The following is a 15,110-nucleotide window of genomic DNA, read 5'->3' on the forward strand; positions in this document are numbered from 1 at the left end:
TTGATAGTAATCGGCGGAGATTATCACTGTTATCACTATGCTATAATTGAGCATAACACGGAAACGACGAACTTTCTTTCGGAGCATTCTGCAGAACAAAATTGGATCAGATGAAAACACGCGATATTCTCATGCAGTAACTTGTTCCATACACTGCCCTATAATTAGTGCGCTGTAGCTAAACCCGGATGAGGCCGGGACAAATTCCTGTTTATGTACGGAAACAGAAAATAGGTACCTCATTTTTTTGTTTTTTTGTTTTGTTTCGTTGGTATCGCAAAATCAGCCAGCGGAAGTTTGGTTTGTGTCTCAGCGGAAAGGGCGGATGAAATTTGTTGACCGTTTGGGGGGAAGCAATAAATCAACGCAATAACGCTGGAATGAAACCAATAATTAGAAACCGAATGGCAGACTCAATTTCTTTCTAAAATTGAACATTTTCGGTTAAAATAAATTTCGGGAAAATGAGAACGTGACTTTCTAGCTACCACGTGACAAACAGAGTGAAACCAGTCTAAATCGCGTCAGACAAATCCGGTGCTTCAAAGAGCAATAATTACTCTCCAACAAGGTGTTCGGGAAGCGTTCCCATCTTTTATTGCCTCTGCACGCCCATGCTCGGGACATATCGCTGTCAAACACTATTCACGCCCGCGTTGTAGGCGTGTTGAAACAATTCAATTGATTTGTATTTCTCTGTCTCTGCCCGTTTCATTGCACAAGTGTTTCCTTATAGAGATAATTCTTTGGAATTAGTCTGTAAGTTATTGGAGTTGTGGTACAGCTCGGAACCCTGGAGGTAAATTTGTGCATAAGCAGGGCGTGCAGATCGCGTAATGAGAGGGTCCATTTCGGAGACATGTGAAAAAATCTGCCACATCCTGTAGGGGCAGCCTTGGTAGGTACAATTGTCGAGAAATGTCCTCCGAATCACATGGCTCCGTGTTCCGACTGTTTAATAATAGTCATCATCGGTCTAATTTGCCGCCACCGCCGCCAAGATTGCGTGTAAAAAAGCTCGTCAAGAACAAGCTCGTCTCAGCCAAGAACCAAAAAAAAAGAACTTATAACCCCTCACCATTCTCTCGTTGACATCAACACGAATTGTTAATTTCTTTTATCGCTATTGTACACCAAGACAGCTCGACCATATGGATGGATTGCGTTCGTGTCGATATCCACAAAAAAAAACGGTCAGACCACCGAAAAAGTGTTCACGAAAATACAAAAGACTATAACGAAAAACAAAATCCCGACTCATCCAAAGGTCTCTTCCTGTGTCTCCCTCGCATTTTCTGGTCGGCTCGGCTGCGATGGCTGAATGACAAGTGGAAACAAGAATGGGAAATTGATACAGCCACTGAGGACGAGACACACGAAACCAGCTATTTGTTGTTTGGTTAGATAATTCATGACAAAATAATGGACCTTTCGCAGTCACTATCCGCAGCAGAGTCAGTTTCCGCTTTTTTGCCCTTCCATCGATTTTTATTTTCTTGTTTCTTGGATGGCCGCCTCTTTTTTTTCTCACGAATTTAATGCGATCCGGACCCTATTATTAGTGGAATGAGTTCCATTCGTTTCCATTCCTACTGAGCGGTCCGAGGCGGACGGAATGTTTGATTCGATCGAACGATTGAAGGCAGAACGCGTTGGGAAGGGGTGAGGAAAAAGGGATCAATTATAATGCTTTTAGAACAAAAACAATTCCTTGCGCGGCGTAAATGAATATTTTAAATATTTAGCCATTACACCTGTTGGTGTTCGTCAGTCGTTGAAATCATCGTCCCGACAGCATCCCAACCTCGAACCCACCAACGATACGCACAATGGCGCAGGTACTGAACAGAGCGAGATGTTATCAGCACTAGCGTTCTCATATCCTGCAGAGAGCCAGCGCTCAACGGACTGTTGCTTTTCGAGCCATCTTCGGGCGGTTCTAGGAAACACATTTTTATAGTTCTGTTCATCATAACAGCCACATAAACATTATTTTTATTATTTTTACGCGTCAGATCCCACTTGTTGGCTTGGGCGTCTTTTGGTGCACGATAAAGAATTTTGTTTCTGTCATTACTCCGCTTTTGTTTAGAACAGTCTGTCGATCCGTAGATTACACACACCGGATGTTTTGGGGAACATTATTTTGTTTTATTAACACTCGAAGCATACATTTTCTTCACCTCACGTTTTACATTTTCATTGTTTTTTCTTGTCGTTTTCCACAAAACTGTGAATGTGTTTTGAAGTTTAGTTAATTTATTTATGGGAATAAATGGGATGTTTTATTTTCGAGGAAGGACCGGGTTTTGGAAGCGGAATGAATGAGCGATAAACAATCACCCGAATGTTCGACAAGGGTTTTTTTCAGCTCCTTTCACGGTCGTGATATGAATATTTTTCATATTGATATGTAATTCATTTTCAACCCATTTTTATTTCTCTTTTCAGGTGAATATCCTGCTTTCGGTATTATTAATTTCGCCCAATGAGTGCATGAATGTTGGAATCGCATTCAAAGAGGTGAGAAGATTTTATCGTTGAGTAAAAATTGTCGACTCCAATTGTAACAGAAACCTCGAAAACGAATCCCCAAATCTGTAAATGAGTAAATGAGCAACCCATTCTAAAATATATCCAAGAGGTGTTATTTGGCTACCTGATCTTAAAGATTCTACACCCCAAATTGATTTTTAGCTCATGTTTTGTCATCCAGATTTATAACATTGAATGAACGTAAAATAAATAGAAAATGTCATGACTCTCAAATACTGGTAAGCATTTGTATAATATATATGGTCGGCACTATAAGATTAATACGAGCGAGCGAAACACGAGACACTTTTCAAATAAAGGGTGTAGCACAGCAAATTGCATCACGGAAAAAACGCTGTAGAAATTTAATTTTTAGGAATTATATCTTCAGCTTTCGCTTATAATCAGATAAGAGTGTATAGCTCACGTTGGCCATGCTTCACTGTCAATTTTTCGTAAATTTGGAAAAATGTCGTCGAACGAAAAAGAGCGTCATGAATTAATCCTGTGCACTCATTTCGAGAATCCGGAGTTGTCACATCCGGACATCGGTAAGATGCTGGGAATCGTCCAATCCACGGTCAGCAGAGTACTAAAACGAGAACCTAACCATCGACCGGAAGGCGAAGAATGGCAAAAATGGATGCTCCGTCAGTGAAAAAGATCACAAGCACGTAGTTAAGCAGTTTAGACGTGATCCGAGAAGTTCGGTCCGGGATGTCGCCAATAAGCTGAATTTGTCAAGTTCATTCGTCCAGCGGACCAAGCAGCGGGAGGGCCTGCGTACATACAAGGTTCAGAAGGCTCCTAACCGCGACGAAAGGCAAAACATGGTGAGGAAGACGCGAGCCCGGAAGCTGTACGCCGAAATGCTGACGAAGCCGCATTGCCTGGTAATGGAAGACGAAACCTACGTCAAAGCGGACTTTCGTCAGCTGCTGGGCCTGTTGTTCTTCTCCGCAGAGAACAAATTCAGCGTTCCGGAGGAGATTCGCAAGCAGAAATTATCCAACTTTGCCAAAAAGTACATGGTGTGGCAAGCGATCTGCTCTTGCGGAAAGCGGAGCGCCCCCTTCGTGATGACCGGCACGGTAAACGGGCAGGTTTACCTTAAGGAGTGCCTACAGAAGCGCTTACTACCACTATTGAAGCAGCACGAGGGCCCGACCATCTTCTGGCCGGATCTCGCTTCGTGCCACTATTCAAAGGACGTGTTGGAGTGGTACGAAGCCAACGGGGTCACCTTCGTGCCAAAGGAAATGAACCCGCCCAACGCGCCGGAGCTTCGCCCAATAGAGAAATATTGGGCGATTATGAAGCAGGCCCTCCGGAAGAACCCAAAAGTTGTCAAATCGGAGGCGGACTTCAAGAGAAAATGGATTTCTGTTAAAAAAAACTACAACCTGACGTTGTACAGAACCTTATGGACGGGGTAAAGAGGAAGGTGCGAGCATACGGGCTTGGGCTCGAAGTATGACTAAAAAGAAAATGCCAAAAGTTGTTTAATAGTTTTTATTTTACTGTCTAAAATTTTCAAAAGGATCGGTCTACTGGGCGAATTTCTACAGCGTTTTATCCGTGATGCAATTTGATGTGACACACCCTTTAAGCACGCATTACTTTGCCACATATGTACATGATCTCGTTTAAACTGGAAAGTGTTTTCTACGAATAAAATTAGAAAACACAGCAACTTCAATTTGTAATGAGATGTAACATTATCACGCTGCTGCTCAACAGCATCATTAGCTATGTGGATAGCGTGGTCGTTTGAAGTAGTCTTGCACTCTAGCCGGCCTTGGTTCGATCTCCGTTGACGTCGTTTGATTTTTTTCTTTTGGGTGCAATACAAACAATTTAAAGCGCTGGAGGACAGATGCCATTATTTGCTCATTTGACGCTACAAGGCATGGAAAGACATGATTTCTGCCGAAAATGAAATGCTTTCTAGTAACGCTAGTTTGGGTGTAGAAAACCAAAGATATAGGGCGGAAAACAGACTCAAAGTGACGATTCCCGGGAAAAATCGCGAAGGAAATAAGAACACCAGAAATAGCCGCAGAGAAAAAAAACCTAATGTCACCACAGTCTACTAGAGACTTTCTGACGCGGAAAAAACATCATGCGTATAAATCAAATACATAATAAAGTATATGATACCATATTTTTGAATAGCAATGAATGAAATATATCCAAACAATGAATCACCGGCACCAGGCAAACCTTGCTAAAGGATTGTATTCAATGTTTCATACTAACCGGCAATCGTTGGAACACAGATTTGCTTGCGAGAGACCGCCGCTTCTGAAGGCGGAGCGGCGGTCAACCCGGATCGCATCACCTCGGCGGCTTGGACTCCTTACCCTCGTTAAATGGGGACTTCTCCCTATTTTATTGATCTCAGAATAAGTTTCATTACGAAATAATAAATCTATATAAATAAAAATGTAAGGCAAAATCTGCTGGTAAGCGGAAACCCGAAGAGGATGGTCCGATTTTAGCCTTCTTTATTTTGTTGCATTTGTCTCTTCCCGTAGATCAATATATTGGAGAGAAAACCGGAAAATTTTCGGAAATCTCTGAAGAAAGGTTGGAAAATTCGGAAAATTGAATTCCCACATGTTCGAAAATTACATCATAATAAGCGTTGTTAGTCCATTCGATGTTTGCGCTATCGAAATTGATCTTTGTTCGTAAGTGAAAATGGATTTTCAGGCGAAATAACGCATTACCATATCTTATATCTATAAATAAAAATTGAAGGCCAAATGTGTTGGTAAGCGCAGAACTCGAGGAAGGAATGGTTCAATTTGAGTCATCTATATTTCGTTGTATTCATCTCTTCCCGTAGATCAATATAGTGGAGAGAAAAATCGAAAAATTCGGAAAATTGAATTCCCATATGTTCAGCAATTAGCTAAGCGTTGTTAGTCCATTTGATGTTGGCGCTAACGAAATTGATTTTTGTTCGAAAGTGGATAGGGATTTACAGACGGAATAACGCATTCCTATATCTTCTATATATATGAACAAAAATGGAAGGCCAAATGTGTTGATGTGCCCTAAACCCGAGGAAGGAATGGTCCGATTTGAGCTGTCTTTATTTTGTTATATTCTCTGTATCAAACATGTATTCCATGCAACGGAGAAACATGTTATTTCCAAATGCTTGAAGAATCTTGAACGAGAATTTTGTCTAAAAATAATTTTATATTATAAGGACGAATTTTTGTAGAAGTGCTAGACAATTTATAGTAAAAGGAAATTGTAAAGGGTCGAAGGGTAATCAATCAATGAAGAGTTCAGTGATTGGACTCACTAACGTTCGATTAGTAAGAAAACGTGTATGTTTGAAGGTATTTAAATTTAAAAAAAATGAGTGGGTTATATCTATGATATAACCGCAAGGTTGACGTGGAACTACCTTAGCTTAGCAATCATTCGTTTGTATTGATTAAATTCTTGATTGAATGAAACAGTTTCCAAATTCAATTGAGTTCAATATATTTGCTCTGTGATTGAAAAAAATGAACAAATGCCGTGTAAAGTCAATTCATTTATTGTGATTGATTGTTCTTCGTTACAAGTAAATTTTATGACGGACCTTTTACGTTTGGTATGATGACTAGAACAAAATATATGTACGGAAGAATTATCAAACGTTTGATGATCCAGCCTAAGGCTGAAAATCTTTCCAATAAAGACAAAAAAAAAAATTATCAAACGATTATTTTATTTTACATTTCCCTCTGAAGTTTACATCCCAAAAGTGTACATACTTCTCGAATCTCGAATTTGCTTGAAACTGGGAAGTTCATTCGCTTCTAGTGGCTGCACGATTTTCCCAGGTTCCTAAGTTTAGAAGATCATGTTAGGACAGACATATTCCACTCTGCACAAAGGCAAGCGAGGACAAAAGTACTCGCAGTTTGCATTTATTTGCAGAGCCGATTTCCCCAGAAACCTCGGTTTTGAAGTTTGTGTTAGGGAAACACATTTCAATCGGAACAAAAATACCCCCGATTTGTATGAATTCGCAATGCCGACTTCCCCACGCTTCATGGATTTGAAGTCTGTGTTAGGGAAACACATTCCAGTCGGAACAAAAATACCCCCGACTTGCATGAATTTGAAATACCGATTTCTCCAGGCACCTTGGTTTAGAAATCTCTATTAGGGAACACATTTTGGTGGGAACAAAAGCTCCCCCTACTTTCGTGTGTTCTTTTTCTTCTTTTTGGCTTTAAGAGGGTTTAAACTTTTCAGTTCACTCGCCTCTAGGCTCTTTCGTGTGTTTGCAATGCCGATTTCGCTGCTAGGTTTTAAAGTCTGTGTTAGGGAACATTTTTCGATGAGAACAAAAGTCCCCCTACTTTCATGTATTTGCAATGCCGATTTCCCCAAGGCTGCTTGGTTTTGATGGCTGTGTTAGGGAAACCGTAAATCGGGCCAATCAAAACGATGCAGTTAGGGCGTTTAGATAACGCCTAATATTTTACAGTTATTCAATTGTTTATCTAATGAAAAACAACATTTTGTTAGTTGCGATAGATGCGTAGAAATATTCCCTATCAAGTGATGCAAACATCTCTCCTATCCAGTACGAAATGTTCGAGCTATAAGCATTCGAAATCTTTCATTTTTTCCTGCATGTTCTGTGTTTAGGTTTTCATTTTACCCTCCATATATTCCGGTTAGACGTAGTCCCACGTCAAAAAATCTATTTTGGGCGGGACGGAGTTCGTCGGGTCCGTTAGTTTATAATAAAATTTACGCTGTTTTCCGTGTGTATAAATGTGTATAAAAATAGGTTTTTTTCCGTGTCAGTTCATTTCTCGTAGGCTGTTGTGACATTATGTTTTTTTTCTCTACGGTTATTTCTGTTGTTCTTATTTTTTTCGCGTTTTCCAGTAATAAACGTTTCCTACGAGAGGGGCATTGAATGAACTTTCAGTGGGCCTAGACTAGATATATCATTCTATTAGTGATATATATTTGTGATATAAATGTTGATAATCTCGTTTTTAAACAACCCCAATGCTTAGACCCACCTTCAATGGAATACCTTTCCTACATGCCGATTAACGTATCGTCTGAACGAGAGCTAGTACTTATTAAATCGCTGCTTACTTATGGCCTACTAAGAGTTAATCATCGAACTCTAGTCGACAGTTGCTAGATTCAGCTTTTGTAAATATGCCTGATGAGGAAATAACTCAACCTCCTTCAGCCAGTGAACTAGCATCCCTATCCCAACCAACAGAAATTGAGCGTAGGCCTCATAGAAAGAGCTCACGCTAAGTGCTCAAGCTGTCAATTCACTCTAGTTGTTAAGTTTCCTTTGTTTGTTTCGCATTTTTTCTACTACAAAAAGATGGCGGCATCTTAACCTCTTGTTTCCAACAAGTGTTGTACATAGGGGTAGTGGGGGCAAATTGGTCATTGGTATAACTATTGACTATAAATGCCATATTGATAGTCACTTTATGTTTGAATAATTTAATGACTTTTGAATCACCCTGAACATCAGTAGAGCTTTCGGATATCAAAATATAAATAAAAACAGAAATTGCTCTCTCGATAGCCATTCGGCCGTAGTTCTGTGCGCATGGTATCTAAGAAATTTCTCGTGAAATTTAGTTTATTCAAACTGATATATTGGACCATCAGTTTATCGACTGTTAACATATTCTGAGAGAGGTGAACAGATATTTTGTTTAATCTCAGCGATTAATTAGCATAGAAATTACTTTGATGTTTGGGGGCAAAGTGGTCATAGGTAAATAACAACTTACATCGTTCTGTTTACTAAAGTTGATATACCGCATTACATTCTGCTCTTGAAGTAGATCCTTTTGTGGCTATGTGACTCTCACTAAACCAAGCCTCATTATGTGCAACGTTGTGTGTTTCTTACTTCGTTTCTGTATGCATGAGAAAATTTAAATTGAGACTCTAGGTGAATAGACCAAGCTTATTTCATACATGTGCCTACTATATCAAATATGATTTGAACAAATTTGGACGAAAAAAACGCATAAATCTATCCCATTTAGCTTGATATGTGCGAGTGACTACTTTACCTCTAAGCAAAAAAAGGTCGATTTTTCACCTTTTTTTTTAAATAATGAAAAGTGTACTATTTTGAATTCTTATAGTAAAAGTCGTTTGCTATTTTGAAGAACAATGAGCTGAACAATAATATTCTTCGAGAAACGGAAATTGTATCGGTATGTGGACGCTGGAAATGGGCATATTCCTTAGGGTGACCACTATGCCCCCACTTCCCCTACAAATAATGGCGAAGAATGTTTGAATTGGTACAAAATAAGGTGTCTTAATTATTTACATAAAAAGGGTATTTTAGAAATTGAAAAAAAGACGATTTTTTTTTTCTTCATATTTCCGAATTTCTGAGCCATTCGAGAATGTATCCTAGAAGAGACTTTCCGAAAATCCCATTATTTACCGAGTTATAACCATTTTAGTGATGCTGTATCTAATTTAGTATGGCATTGACACAAAACTTAAAACACGCTTTTCTCGAAACTATATTTTTTTTCAAACTGACGTACACGATATCTCATGTTCTACAGAACGAATTTATTGTGAACAAATCTTTATACATACTCTCAATAAAATATTTTTTTTCCAATTTCACTATTTAAAAAAAATAATTGGCATAAAAAAACCTACGAAAAAGCATTTTATGTGTTTCAAACAGCCGCCATTTTGTCAAAAATATTTTTTCGACTAGTCCGAGGTTCATACGATAGCGGTATCTTTACTGATTCAGGATATATTCGATTTTTTTTCCTTCCGCTTTCCGTTTTTCCGCAAGTTTTTGCGACTTTTAAAGAAGAAGCACTTTTTCTTTCCCCAGTATTAAAAAAAATCCATACAAATTAGAAAATATCATATATAATTTAACGATATCTATCTTTAACGATGAATAACTATGAAGTGTAATTCCATACCTACTGGTACTTATTTCATGTAATGCTACTAATGTTCCAAACACGTCTATCTCTATTGACAGGTAAAACTGCACTGTCTGGTTTACCTTTCACCACCAAAGCTACACTCTAAATTCAGGAAAATTCATAAAAAATCGATGGTCCACAATGTTTGTCAGTTTTACCATCTTGGACTCATTTTTGAAATTTTGTACATAACTTCTATTTTATATGGAAAAATAAAAAAAAAGAAAATACACATATAAATTAAAACAAAAAATTTAAAATTGAAATGGATGCATCTAGAAGGAGATTGATTAAGAACTTTCTTGTTTTAAATCACATCAGAATTCATGATTTGTGGCTAAAAATGATTGTTAAATTACAAAAAATCGAAAAATTGAAAATCCATAAAAAAATCGATGTTTTACAAAGTTCGTCAAAAATAGTTTTACCATCGTGGAATCATTTTTTTTGAAATGCAAATACAAATGAAATACAAATTCCTGCATGACGCGAGAATTAATCAAGCAGACGAACCCAAATTTGCCATGTGTAGTATTTAGGGGGAATAAATGTTTCTATGTTGGACAGACATTCCTCCCCCTTTCTTGGACGGTACGAAGTTTGCCGGACCAGTTAGTACATATATGAATTTAAAAAAAAATTAAATCGAAAAATACAATAAATTAGAAATGCTTTTCATTCAAATATCTCGAGAATGGCTGCATTCAGAGGAAGATTGATAGAGAGCTTTTTTATTTTGAATCACATTATAATTCATAATTTGTGGCTATAAATGATTGTTAACATACAAAAAATCGGAGTTTCAAAAATTCAAATAAGTTCGAAAGCTCGTCAAAAATAGTTTTATCATCTTGTACCCATTTTTAAAATTTTCTACATGACTTCTGTTTTATATGAAAAAAATTAAAAATATGTATTTTATGCAAATTCAAGTTTTTTTTGGAAATAAAAAAAAGAGTACTAATCTTTGTCTCAGTGTATATTTTTTACATTTTAACATCAATACTCTATAACTCTTTCTAAGACACCATCTCAATACGACTCATAGTTTTTGAGATATAAATTATCAAAGATTTCTTTTAATAAAATCGATAGGCCCTTTTACACTTGAATCAAAAAATTCCTAATTGCTATGGAAAACTCATATTTCCTCCAACCCAAACGGAATACAAACTTTCATTCGAATCAAAAATACAAGTTTTCAAAATCGGCATTTTAGTTCGATTTCATTTGTAATTGCACGTGAGTAAACGAAGTACAAATTGAAGCCAACACTGAATTTGTAAGTTATGATCAACTAATATTGATGTATTACGCTAACTTTAATAAATACTGCAGCTTGAGCAATCGCTAAAAAAAATGTTCGCTGGTTCTTTCGAACAATACCGGTGTCCACCCGATTTTGTTGCTAATTAGACAACATTGTTCCGCAGAGGTTAGCCACCAAGAGCTTCCAAACTCGAGAAATATATGTTATATGGATTTATACGAAATTTAGGCAAATGTAAGAGAGAAAATGTGAATCGTTTTCGCTTGACGCAACCCCTAAGAGGGCACTTTGTAGGGGCCCAAATTGCATTCATTTGCACGCCGAAAGGGCACACAGACAATTTCCTTCACACTTCATCGCGGCTCAGGTTGCGCAATCATACGAGCAAAAGTTTCTCAAACAAGGGTTGTCCAGCCAAACAATGGCATCTAAGAGGATGAAGACCCCGGGCCGATGATAGGCATTTATCGAGAAATTCGAGCTTCCGACCTATCTCCATTAAACGAGTCGGACATCATTTCTTTAATTTTCGGCTATTAATTTCCTCATTTTGCTACAGAATCGATCATTGTGGTCGATGAGTCGAGTGAATGTTGTTTCGATTCACCGCAAGGAATCCAGCTCAGCAGCGAGAGGAAAAAAAAGCACTTTACCGTCCGCCCCTTCCGCCTATGGAGAGGAAGACACACATCAAACATCTTTTCGCCGAGTTGAGTAATCGAATCGAACTGATTCGGCGGCGGCGTCGTGTAATCTTTAATTTTAGAGAAGCCTACCATCACAACCACCAGCAGCCAGCAGCCAGAGCCATCACACATCCAGAGGAGCGCAGATGAACAGGAGGGAAAAAATATAACCGAGCGCCCCCAAAATGTGCGCTCAGATTAATGCGCTTTTTCCCTCGTGTCCGCCACAAATGGATTAATGGAGTGAGTGAGACGAATACGCACAACAAAAAATGTTGAAATTAATTTTAATGAAACCTTTTCTTCCGATGTTTCTCAACTGTTATTATTGATATTGGAAGTGAAGTGAAAAATCACTTTGTTCGCTTTTAGCTGTCTTTGTTTTTAGGGTATTTTTTTTTTGCGCCCGACTATTTGGAACAGTCTTCCTGAATTCGCTCACCTCTGTTTGTTTTCCCACAAGTGTCCATTCTGTCACGGTTATCACGGGGCTATCTTCTAGCACCGTGCGAAGTTAATCGAAACCGTCACGGCATACTTTTTCTTCGGAAGCATGAATTGCAATCAACTTTCGACGTGGAATGTGAATCCTTTTTCATCCACACCGGACATGATTCTTTATAATGTAAAAATAAATTAAACATTTTCCTCGGCTCGCTCGCGAATGGGTGCTGCAATTTTCCAGCTTCCTTCTGGCCGGTGCATTGCGAAAAATAATTATCCTTTTTGTGGTTCCGAAAACGAATTTGAAGAGATTGGGCTTGGGATAACCGTTGATCAATTTCCTGCCCGCCGCCACCTCCATCCAGCAGGACCAACGACGTTGTGTTGCTTTTGTTATTTATTAATGTACACACAATGGAATAGTCACGGTTGCCAATTATGTCCAAAATCATTTCCCATGAGAGATTGGTAATAAGATTCCAAATTGTTGCAATCTTCAACCACACCCCTCTCTCCCTCCTTTTTCTTCTTTGTCAAACGGGAAGAGATGCTGAATAAATGCTGCTGCTGCCACCGATCGGTCGGTCGGTCGGTCGCTGCTGGATGCTTTGGATGGTGCTGATGAACACTCACGTTTTTTACCCGATTATTTTCGGAATTCATGCAACGAAATTGGTCTCGGGCGCTCTTTGGGCTGCCGGACGAAGCCGACAACTTGCCGAAACTGATGTGATGACCCGCGCCCGAGAGGGACCAGCAGCAAAAACGCCAGATTGTGGAAGAGTGATTTGGAACTTATTGCGATCCACGCGGAGATGAAGAGTAGTCTGCAAGTGAAAGAGGCAGCGCTCAAAAAAAACCGCTTACCACTCTGAACAAAGAACTTGGGATGGCACACGGGAAGAGCTACAGGAGCACCAGTAGTAGCAGATCAGGTAAAGTGCCCTTTGTGGCGATAATAATAATCACATTCAGGGCTCTCCCGTGTGCCGTTCGTCTTGGTGTGGTTTTTTTTGCAATCTCGCAACGGATTGCCTAAAATCAATAGCCCAAAGAAGTGCAGTAGTGAATGGTCGGGAACATCGTCATCAACCGCCAGATATCAGATCTTACGGAGCTAATTTTCCGCACTTCTCTACCGGCGAGCAGGGGCGCGGAGCAGCGGAGCAGCGGAGCGGAGGATGCTTTCAAGACGATGAGCGTAATGTCCAATTTGTTGCAAACTGTTTTCAATGTTGCAAACTCGTTCGAATTTTTCCACTTTTGGAAGGGAATTTAATTTTATGTTTGCTGGTCAGGATGAGAACTTCTTAGTGTCATATACAGTTGTGAATATAGTTCATTACATTCTTGTCTTTCGCTAGGAGGAACTGTTTTGCATTCTCGCAGGTTCTCATCTCTCATTTCAGTTGTCAACCCGGCCACCTGGTGTATCTCAGAAGAGGTATTCTTCACAGCGAAGTTCGTTTCCATTGAAATATCGATCGAAACCGCTATGTGTGATATAAGCATTAGGAAAAACTTTTGTCCCCTCGCTAGCGGGAGCGAGACTGTATATTTGAAACCGCGGCATATTTTACTCATTGAGTAAGTTGAAAATCGAAATGTATAGTATCCAAATAACCGGAATAATACGACCTAGAAAATTCACAGATAAAATGCGAACATTATTCGCTGACTTATCTGGTTCGAATGCGTTCTCACGATCTGCGTGCGCCTTTAGTGGAACTGAGAGTGATAAAATTTGTTTTTCTTCAATCAGCACATGGAGCCTTATATCAGATATTGTTTAAAAGTGTTTGAAGTATTTGAATGAATGGGTATATATTGGATAGTTAACTGCTCAAACTTTTTATATTGATTTCACTGTGGAAAATCGATATCATTAATCGAATTCAAAAGAAAGTGAAAAGCGATAGAAACATCATCTCTAAAAATGTTAGAGAAAAAAAAATCGAAGACTAGTTGATAACTGCCAATTTACTTATATATTTTTACACAAAAAATCATTTCATTCAAGATTCTCATCAGAATAAAACTAGGTTGGCTTAATGACGAAAGTTATCTGATAATTCAACCTCACGCACTTTGACATAGACGCTCAATGCAGAAGGTTGATAAGGATTTGGAAAAAAATATTTCCAATGGTCTGGAAAACTATTGGCCGAAATATGGCGTGGAACGAGTACTCCGAAAATTCCCCAAACAAAAGCGAAATTGATTTTAAATTGTATTGACCAGGGCCCGAAATCTTCAAAGATAAAAACTGAAAATCGACTCTCCTCTCAGATGCTTCCTTCCGACTAGGACTACTTCAGCAATCGCCGTTAACATGACTTGAATTGACTAGAAATGAATTAACGAGCGTTAAGAGCGAGATGACTGATGAACTATTCTAGCAAATGGTTATTCTAATTGACGTGACTAATGAATACAAATCTACCTCTTCATTCAACCTGACTTGAAACCACACTACTACTCTTCCTGACACGAACCTTGTTACCCGAGTACACAATCTTATTTTAACGTCCATATAAAATGAAACGAAAATTGATTTATGATGCAAAAAAGCAGTTTACCCACCGTGAACCAACGAACTAAAGGTCCTCGCGATAGTATTAGTAAATATCGTGCAAAATAATGTGTAGTTTGGGAGGAATTCTAAACAAAATTTTAGTATTGTGAAAAAACACACACAGAAAAACGGGTCAACAAAACTCACAAATTTGTCAGCGCTTCTGAACACAACACTGCACGCTATTTTATATCTGTGAGTAATTTTCGTGTACGATACAAAAAAATCTAGCTCACCTGTAGCATATGTCGAACCACGTTGAACTCAAACATCGATGCATGCATACGTGACACATGAGAGAAAGAAACGAATTAATTTTGGAGGGAGTCGCTTCAATATGCAATGATGCCCATTTGACGGGGAAGAATGTAATGAGATAGTCGAGTCGTAGAATGAGACAGCAACTAAACGCCCGAATGACTGTCGAGTCATGTTGACGGAGAAACTGCTGGAAGAAGCCGAAACTCATTTCCAATTGAATACGAAGGCGAATTTCTTCATAGCCCCTGACCTTCCTCAGTTGAATATGACTTTGCCGAGCCCTGGTATTGACAACAACGGTCAAAATGAGATTCTATAGCTGAACAATCACACGATTGAAGAAAGTAAATAGAAAG

General features: G+C 38.8%; 1 protein-coding gene across 9 annotated transcripts in view; it reads left to right on the plus strand.

Annotated features, from left to right (window-relative positions):
• LOC129779042 (protein dachsous) overlaps window positions 1-15,110 on the plus strand; it is a 269,924-nt gene that overhangs the window by 62,010 nt on the left and 192,804 nt on the right. The window contains exon 1 of one of the 9 annotated variants that reach the window (XM_055786285.1): window positions 2,471-2,523. The exons of the other annotated variants lie outside the window; for them this stretch is intronic. Coding sequence (XP_055642260.1) covers window positions 2,501-2,523 — 23 coding nt within the window. The 5' untranslated portion in view covers window positions 2,471-2,500. Of the gene's footprint in view, window positions 1-2,470; window positions 2,524-15,110 lie in introns of those variants that run through there. 9 annotated transcript variants of the gene reach the window in all.

This window comes from Toxorhynchites rutilus, chromosome 3 (genome assembly GCF_029784135.1).
Source record: "Toxorhynchites rutilus septentrionalis strain SRP chromosome 3, ASM2978413v1, whole genome shotgun sequence".
In the NCBI taxonomy this organism is placed as follows: Eukaryota; Metazoa; Arthropoda; class Insecta; order Diptera; family Culicidae; genus Toxorhynchites; species Toxorhynchites rutilus.